Raw genomic sequence first — 9,685 nt, 5'->3', positions numbered from 1 at the left:
ATAGTGAGGCCAAACAATTCACAGAATATTTCTGACCTACTCCGCATTCATAGAAGCAGCAGCAACTTAAATTTTCTCTACTTTCCTCCTACAGTATAAAAATTTCTGCAAAAGGAAAAACTTTCAGCAACTTAATAGCTAGCTAGAATTACACGGGGGGATGAAGGAATTATATCTGACCGCTATAAACATCAGTATGAAACAACAATGTACCGCGTATGCCAAAAAGCAGTTTGCTCAGATCTCAAAATTTTCTTCTTCAATTTTTGTTTTCATAGGTGATCGAGTAAATGTAATGATGAGCTGATATCTTACATCTGTCAATGAATGAAGACATAAATGAATGGAGAAATTTTATTGTATTTCCTCTTCCGATATCATTATATAGTTACAAAGGATGTTCAGCGATAAATATCAGTCCATGAGTTTGTATCCTTTCTCTTGGACACCTGTGACCCCCATCTGTATCTCGATTATTGTATGAAGTGGTACCTGAAAGGAAAGAAATCATATTTGGTTAAAATAGAAAGGAAGTGTCATTTGGTTTTTTCTTTTTATTGATAATTCTACAAGGAACCAAACGCCTAAATCTGAAAAATAAAGTCCCCGCGGCAGATTTCCTGTGAAGTGTGAACTAGTAAGGAACGGCTCCACTTGAACTTTGTATAACGACAAAATTAGTTATGAAACTAGTTCATCACCAACTGGAAACCACAGGCAATGAGTATGACCCGACATCTGGATTTTCTTGTCCCTTAAAAAGTGGGTCAGACCTTCAAAATCTTAAGGGAAATATTCAAGGTGGTAAAATCAGACCAAATGATTAAAATACGACATACATCTTCTCTTTTCTTTTTAGATAAAAAAAATTCCACATATATAAAAAACTGGAACAGATAGCTTTTATTTTTCCTTCCAATAGTCCAATAGAAAATCTCGCTTTTCCAGTTTCAATAAATAGAGGATATAATTAATGCTAATATGAGAAGGATTTCTTAGCTGGTCACGCATACCTCAATATGTGGAATTTCTTTCAAGGGCCTGTCGGCAAAATATGCATATAGGGCTCTCAATACTGCTTGGTGAGAAATCACTACAACAGGTGCACGTTGTCGCTCATGTTCGATGATTACAGGCTCTAACCTGCATGAGTATGATAAGATGTATATTGAACGTGCTAAAGAAGATCCTGAAACCCACAGAGGCTTTCACTAAAACTGAACTCCTACAAATACAAACCTTTGAATAACATCAAGATACGACTCCCCACGAGGATATCGGTAACGCAGCTTATCCTTCTTACACGACCTGCACTTAGAAACAAAACATGGTTATCCTGAATGAATCCGCCATAAAGCACAAAAAGGAGAACTGATTTTATAAGACATAGCCTACAACCAATAATCAAATGAAAACGAAAATATATATATAACCCAGAATAAACATAAATTAAATTATGTAATAATACTGATGCATTTTTATTATTACTACTATTATTTCATTTTTGCTAACAAGTCCTAGACCATGAGAATTGAGATGTTATTGGTAGTTCAGGTTTTTCTTGAAAGTTGTAGAAGCTACAATACACTACTAAGTACAGCACCACTAGATTTCTAAGTTGCATTTCTTACTTCCCAAAGTCACCTAAGAAACATAAAGATCAATGAGAATCTCCATCTAATAAGCTGATACCATGCTTTCGTTTTAAGCCTGTACCATCCTTAGCACTCATATCACGCCAATTATATTGCTAATTTCACCAAAGGTGGACACAACATATATCAACATTTTCTGAGCCACTATCGGTTTTATATCTTAGCTATGGTGGTACAATAAGCCAGTATCTTTTCTGTTGACAAAAAAATGTTGGGGAAAAAATATAAGCAAATAACCTTGGGTACGATAACTGATAAGCCCGCAAAGCAATTCACACTTCGCTACTTTCACGCAAGTATGCAGTGAGGCACTATCCGTCTTAAACATCAGCTATGATCGTAACTGGTATCTCAAGGTTCTGTACTAAATAGAAGTCTAGTAGACAGAATTAAGACGAGTAATTCACTGCCATGTTATATGCAAGTACAGCTATCAAGCCTATCAGTCTATTACTAATAATATCACATCTAAAAGAGAGAACATAAAAGCCTCACTGGTCTTGCTTTTTTTTTTTTTTGCTAAGTAAGTTAAGAATTCTATTAAAGAAAAGGATTATACAAGTACATTAACAGGACATCACTCCCCCTAATCTACTTGGTTTGGTAAGGCACCTCCCATTTATGAATCCATGGGGGTTTCTCATTACAAACAATTAACTGATCTTTCTCTAGGTTTGAGGCTTTTTTGGCTATGGCATCCGCCACGGTATTCCCTTCCCTCCATATGTGAGAGAGGTAAAAGAAATTTAGTCTCTTCATGCAATTCTGCCATCTGTACTTCATCTGCCACGGCACTGGTCTTGCTTCATTTCATGAATCTTTCATGAACAGAAATTAAGCGAAACAATATGGTAATCAAAGATATGCAGAAAGGGGGCAGACATTAGACTTCCACATGTTGGATACCTATATAATCTGTGACTGTGTCAAGCTAGTTATTGGCATGTGAAGTCCACACAGAAAAAGGTATGACACAAATGAAAACGGATAACAAATTGGGAAATTATTGTTTTGAACTGTACACTATTATTATTGAAGATGGGCATCCAACTTAAAACCAATTGGTGATAAGTGGAGAGCCCCATAATTTATATACTTTAATGGTGGTTTAACATATCCCATGTGGGACTAAACATCTCAACAATTATAACTGTCCTAAAGGCTAAAATGAAGAATAAGTTCAGTAAAATACTCATATTCCTCGGGCATATTTTTCTTTATTTCTTCATATGTCATTCCGGCACATATGCCGGCATTTATCTCATCAAGTGCTCGCCATTGTATCTTCAGAAAAAAAAAGAATTGCATTAAATCTCCTGAAGTGGCTTGCTCCCAGGTGCAAAACCTTGTTCAGCATGTAATATAAAGGCTGACAAAAGAACCACTTCAAATAATAACTAACCTTCGGAAATCCTACAATAGGACTTGCAGTCAAAATCATTTTCTGCAGTGTACTGGTCCATATCTACACCAGAATGAGAACAGAGATGGTAAACCAGATTAGCATCACTACAAGACCCAGCTTAGAGTGAAGTTTCAACACACCCACCCACACACGCTTTTGAGAGGTTGATAAATCAAGTATGATATGGCAGAAAAAAAGACAGTAAAATAATTTGGAAGCTTACAGAAGCTGTCCGTTCAGATTTCAGTCGCTTTTCAACAAAATTTGCAAGTTTCTTTGCGTAAACCTCGCCAGAATCACTGTTCAAACAGATTAAAATATTACATGAATTTGAGATTAATTGTAGATATCAAGTCTTTAACAACACCAAGACAAAAAAAATAGGACATCATTACATCAAGAAACAAAGCAAAAAAGTAATATCATAACAACTAAGATACCATTGAAAAGTCCAAGGGTGGAAGATTCTACGAGACAACAGTATACCCTAAATAGGGATTGTAATATTTGACTCTTCCATTTGCAATGATTATTTGCAGCAGAGAAATCAACGTCTGTAAACATATCACTATGTCAAACACAGTCATAATTTATAAGTTCCATGTGTTGCATCTGATTATCCCATTTCTCTATTTAGGTGAACCATGATATGGGTTCCTCAGAAGTTTCTCAGCCTCCAAGGAAAGAAGATCCTCTTCATTTTCAATATCAATTCTTAAGTCATGATTTTAGTAAAGCCGTTCAGAACTTCAGAAGAGCCAATGAGTCAATCAAAGTAACTTCATGCTTGCTCATACCCTTGGTTGCCCAATGAGGTAACTTCATGTCTATTATTTGGGATTACCTCTTACTCAGCTAACTTCCAATGAAGATGTCAGATCGACCTATTAAAACTTATGACATTTTTACTCTAGAGAATTCCAAACCAACTGTGATCTCAGAGGTTCTAATATTTACCTATCAAGGTTTTCTGTGTATGGATATAAATACTCTGGATCTGAAAAGTATATCAAAATAAATATCCAGGACAGATAACATAGTAATGTATGAAAACTTTACTGCTTTCGAAGAGATAAATCATTATAACATTGACAAATGAAAATGTTTTTGTAGGTAAACCTTATAACCGTGTCTCCCCCAATTCTGCCTCTAACATTATCTCGACTCTCTCCATGCCTAGTAAGCAATATTGGGCGTGGCGTGAGATGTGTATTCACCTGCATATATAAGAAAACAATATTCCATCAGAATGGGTAAGAAACATTCAAGAAAAGATATACCTAGGTTGTTAACCAACAAATATTACAATGGAGAAATAATGCAGCCTTTTAGTAGTTAAATTTTGAATGCACATCAGAAGTGTGTAGAAAATTCAGTGATGGTTAAATTTTAAAAATAAATAAAATAATGGTCAACAATCCCACGAATACGCATTTAGAATGATAGGTTTTGCTATTCAGACAGGACTAGCAGCGCACTTGTCGCCTCCCCCAACGTAATTTGTTTTTCTATCAGTAACATAAAAATTCGAGAAATAATAATGTGTGTGTGTGTGTGTGAGAGAGAGAGAGAGAGAGAGAGAGAGAATAGCATAAACCACAAGGCAAGATGTAATTGGAGGGTGAAAGAATGACACTGCTCCAAGATAGGTCTCAAATATGCATGTATGTGTACATATATTTGATAGATATGAGGGAGACTTCAAAATCTTCCTAAAATAATAGAATAGTTGAGTTAGTTTACCAAGAAAAAGACAATTCTTCCTGGAAGATAACCACTGATATTGTTGACCTGAATCAAAAGATAAGATTTGTCATGAACGAGAGAAGTAGATGATCAATTAGAGTCTCTGTAACGCTTAATGAGGAGTTGCAAACACTTGCAAAAATATTTTTCAAACAAGAAGAGACATGCGCAAGTCTAAGTAAATATGTACTTTGAGTAATTCAAATCATCAGCAAGGCAACTCAAAAAATTGGTGGTCCAGAATTACAAGGACAAAACATGCAACAACCAAAATCTTATGCGGATATAGCAAATCTATTAAAATATGGAGTGATAAAAATTTTACACATGGTAGTAGAAAGTACAGATGAACACCAATAATTGAAGGGGAAAAGTAGAAAGTCCTAATTTAATCAAGTGAGAATAGGAATAAACCGCTAGAAAACTGAATTTTTAATTCTTCTCAAGTCCTAAAAACATAACACCGAGTCTCTAACTAGATTGTGGTCTGTGGCCCCTTATTTGTATATTGAATCCAGGTCCTATCATGACTTTCTAATTTAAAATTAAAAACAAAAGGAAAAAAAATGAGGAGATGCCATAATGGCCAAGACATCATCACATGCTAGACATGGGGATGCTGGCATGCACCGCATCATGAAGATTTGTGTTCCCAATGACCAGTGGAAGTTAACGAAACAGAAACCCTTACTCTCTCTTTATACCTAGTTATATCAAATTCTTAATTTCATTGTTTCTCCTTGCTAAGCTATCAAGAACCTACCAGACTTAAAGGTGAAGGTGTTTCTATCTAATAGGAAACATTGTTGTATCACGCGCGATATGCTGGGTGTTCCCTTATAGTGCATTGCTTATACCAAATTGGACCACCTCAAATACTTTATCTTAAAATGGGTAGATTGTTGTCCTAAAAAATTTGAGCAAAAGCAGTCTCTCAAATGCTTCCACTAAAAACTAATGCACACTTCTAATTTTAAATCAATTAAATGGAGATGTTAAGAGATTTGGAATTCAAGTCAGAAAACAAAAGAGACTGTTTCCAATCACTCTAACACGGCTAAGCCAAATATTAAGGTTCTCACGTGAGATATCTCCCAACAATTCAAGGTCTGACTAAAAGAATTTAAGAGACTGTAAGTGCATATCTAGCTCCTACAGAAGACACGAGTCACTAGGTGGATTCAAGTAATTGACTCCTTTGTCAACAGAAATTCCTGATCAAGGAAGCCTCAACTTCCTACCAGTGAACTTGCACTTACTAGTATAAGTTCCGTTATGATCTTCAGCTTAAATTCAAGGAATTTGCTTACTCTAATTTAAAGTCAAAGCTGTATAGATATTATGTTACAGCTTATATGTCAAGACTCAAGAATGACATTTTAACAGGACTAAACATGATTAATGAATTAGAATGTGACAATAAGTCAATAAATACCTTCATCTGAAAAATCTTGGGTAAGATCAATTAAATTTGAGCACTTTCCAACCATTTTACATATGGAAACTTTAAGGGCTAGATAAAACAAAGAGAATCCACCTATCTATTCTGTTATGAAATGAATAAAATAAAATGAACAAGTAACCACACTTACTTGTATCTGCCCACCTTGCCCACTAGCCATGTCAATCATTTTGATATAAGATCCTTCTTCCACAGGCTCATAAACCTGTTAAGGAACACGTATGGTTCTAGTGCACTCCAAACTAAGATATAACTTTGAATTACAGTTCTATCACAAGGCTGACTATGAGAATTTAACAAATGGACCTTTTCATAATTGGCAAGCCGAGTCTTAAAGTCTTGCAACCCAGCTTCAAAATCTTCCCTGCAAACAGCATGAGTGCTGTTATCAACTGTAAAGTAATATCAGGAGTAAAAACTATGGGAGGTTAGAAATCTTCCGCACTCACACTTCTGCATAATCAGGACTTTGTTGGATTTTAAGACGTATATTTCTTTCTATAATGCGCTCATCATTGCATAATGTTTCCAAAAATATGATCTGTAGAGATAAGACAACATTTATCAATGGCGATTGAAACATTAAGTGTATAAACTGATATTCTCTACGCTTCAACCAGATTTCATATCGTCTAATGTAACACATCTGGATGCACACTTGTGCCTAACTACTCCTCTATATGGACCATTAAATATAAATTGAAAAGCAACATTCCTCCAATAGGAAGTTTCACACGTAAAGAATCCATCCGAAAACTTTGGTGTACTGCAATGTAGACCAACAACAGTTTCCATGGAAAGGAAAATGCATGTTGAGTTTGATGAAATCAAGTCCAAAATCTATATACATCAGAATTAACGATGTGTGGGTGGGTGGGTGTGCGGTGGGGGATTCCGGGATTGGGAAAAAGTTAGTCGAGTGAGGGCCTGAGTAAGCAAATTTATGCTGATAGATTTTTGTGACACCCCTTCATGTCCACACACTCACTACAAGCATATATACATCATCAAGTACATATGTATGAAATTTGTCTGTGTATGTAAGTATGTATGTATGTATCTATGCATGCATGAAGATCCATTTGTTTTCTCTATATTGTTACCAAAGCAACATCGTTAAAATCCATGATTATTCTATTTTATTTTTTTCCCGGTTAAAATCTATGGTTACTGTTCAAAGAGAATACAGGTTGTAATTTTTAGAAAAAACAATTAATAATTCAACTTCTCTCCATCTTCTATTAGGGACGGTAAAGTGATAAGAGAATCATGAATATATTATACTATCAACAATAAGTAAGTGGACCCCTCCACTCATGAACATCACTACCTTGCATTTTCCCTCGGCCATTTTCATGAGCATATTCCTACGAATCCTTGTACTGTTTGTGGCATCAAATATTCCAACCTACAGCACAAAGGAATGGCTTTTGAAACTTTAAAAACATATACAAGGAACAATAAAGAAACACAAACGAAAAATAGCAGCACCTAACCTGGCCACCTTCTTCCATCCAGGCTGTCATATCATCCATTGCCAGGGCTGCTACCTACTGACCATTAGTACAGTGAGAACTAGAGAACATGTCCTAAGTAGAAAATGTTTAATAAACTACAGAAGTATACCAACAATTAACAGATACCACTCGTAAAAAAAAAATCCCCTACAGACAAGTGCGGCTATTCATTTATTCCTTGAATTAGAATTACAGCAAATGCAAAAAATTGCTATGCTACATGGACACGCAATATTTTAAAAATAATCCGTGTTGACCACATCATATGTGATAAACCTCATTTTTTGATATTTTGCCATGTCAGACACTTTGTATACGGACACACCAATCTGTGTCAATGTAACTTTGAAAAATTGAGCTTAAATGCAGTTGTAGTGTAGAATCAAACTGAGGATCTAAAAACAAAATAATATACAAGCTCAGTCGGTAACCTTATGGAAATATTCCAAGTAGAAGGAAGGTGACCCACTAATTTATCCTTTCAAAATATATTTCTTCATACTTCTGCAATGTTTTCTCAGAAACAACTTTCCACTGTTAAATGACAACTACTCCATTAGATCAAACTTTCTCATAGAAGACTTTGCAGGAAGACCCTTAGGATTTAGGATAGAGATCTACAACTTCTGACCTATTTATCACTACTTACTTTAAATATAGCCATTCTTGCATCTCCTTGTAAAGTTCCTCCAGTGAGAACTCGATTCATTGATTCATTCCTTCCTCGACAATGCATGGTGTATTACTATACTTTGGCTTCAATAAGAACTTGAAATCCAATGTTTCTAATAACACAAAATATACAAAAAAAAAACAATCAAACAAACAAAGCTTAATAAATATAAAATAATTCTTCGTATAGTTTTTTTTTTTTTTTTACCATGATTAGGTGGAACAACAAAGCTTAATTCCCACATTGAAGTCGTTTCCCGTTCCATAGACAGCTGTAAAAAATAATATAAATACATTAAAAAAAACAAATAGTTAAAAAATGTTAAAAAAATAAAAATAAAATGGGAGTGTAAAGGAAATATACAGCTTTACAAGAATCCCAGGAACCAACGAGAGGAACAGAGCCGTAAACATGAGGAATGAGTTCGCCTTTACGTCTATAGTTTTCCATTTTTGTGAGTCCACATTTTGTGTCGAAGAGCCGGTTCCCATTTTTTATTTGATTGTGTTTTACTTTTCAGTTGTGTATTTTTATTTGTTTGTAAACTTGTGTTGTGTGGATTGTGGATGAGGATTGCTAGCGTCCTGCCCCCATTAAAGGGGTAGGACGGTCCTGACCTGGTAAATGACATAAAATCTTAACTGTTAACCTTTTAAACAAGTTTCTATTTACATAATGAGTTGACTCGGTCATCTCTTCAGATCCAAATAACAGCCACAGTTCCAAACTCCACCAACAATTCTCCACCACCGGCGATTGCACAGATCTAATCTTCGGTAAGTAGTAACTTCACCGGCGCCATCCATGAAACGAATAACTCAGTAACTCTATCGATTTTCGGATCTGGCCATGGCACACCATCTTCCATATGCTATTAATTTCAAAAGGAAAAGACGGGTGAGAGATGAAAATGTATAAGATCATCAAACCAAGTCTTGCATCAAGAAAACAAGTTATTTTTGGAATCAACTTAGTTAAAAATATCAACCTAATCTTAATATATTTTGTTTGGGTTCAAATAAATATTCAAGATTATTATTTTTAACATATATGTATTGATGCTAAAGTTGATAGACTTATATATTGGATTTGCACGGCTTTTTTCTTTATTTGGGGATGGTGAGCATATATATTTCCGATGAATTAAGTCCGGTTGAGATTCTGTACACCAAGAAAGAACGAAGGAGAGAGTCTAAAATTATAAAATAAGTGACTGGTCAAGTCATT

The 9,685-nt window shown here is 35.0% G+C and overlaps 1 protein-coding gene across 3 annotated transcripts; it reads right to left on the bottom strand.

Moving 5' to 3' along the window:
- Positions 1–232: 232 nt before the first annotated feature.
- Positions 233–9,446, bottom strand: LOC147506335 (6-phosphofructo-2-kinase/fructose-2,6-bisphosphatase-like). 3 transcript variants are annotated; one of them, XM_086558536.1, is made up of 16 exons: positions 8,822–9,446; positions 8,666–8,729; positions 8,435–8,570; positions 7,765–7,818; positions 7,599–7,676; positions 6,718–6,809; positions 6,575–6,632; positions 6,399–6,473; positions 4,804–4,851; positions 4,180–4,277; positions 3,284–3,359; positions 3,058–3,120; positions 2,848–2,939; positions 1,240–1,308; positions 1,014–1,143; positions 233–492 (listed from the first exon to the last, which is right to left on the bottom strand). In XM_086558536.1, exons 3-16 carry the CDS (start codon positions 8,519–8,521, stop codon positions 415–417), a joined length of 1,098 nt encoding a protein of 365 aa, XP_086414662.1. In that variant the 5' UTR covers positions 8,522–8,570; positions 8,666–8,729; positions 8,822–9,446; the 3' UTR covers positions 233–414. The 3 variants fall into 3 exon arrangements, with proteins under 3 accessions (XP_086414662.1, XP_086414663.1, XP_086414661.1); XM_086558537.1 differs by lacking the exons at positions 8,666–8,729; positions 8,822–9,446 and having other exon boundaries at positions 7,765–7,821; XM_086558535.1 differs by lacking the exons at positions 8,666–8,729; positions 8,822–9,446 and having other exon boundaries at positions 8,435–8,509.
- Positions 9,447–9,685: the final 239 nt, after the last annotated feature.

The sequence above is a fragment of the Coptis chinensis genome, chromosome 4, assembly GCF_015680905.1.
Source record: "Coptis chinensis isolate HL-2020 chromosome 4, ASM1568090v1, whole genome shotgun sequence".
In the NCBI taxonomy this organism is placed as follows: domain Eukaryota; kingdom Viridiplantae; phylum Streptophyta; class Magnoliopsida; order Ranunculales; family Ranunculaceae; genus Coptis; species Coptis chinensis.
The sequence above is the reverse complement of the archived record's forward strand: the minus strand, read 5'-3'. Positions and strand labels throughout refer to the sequence as shown.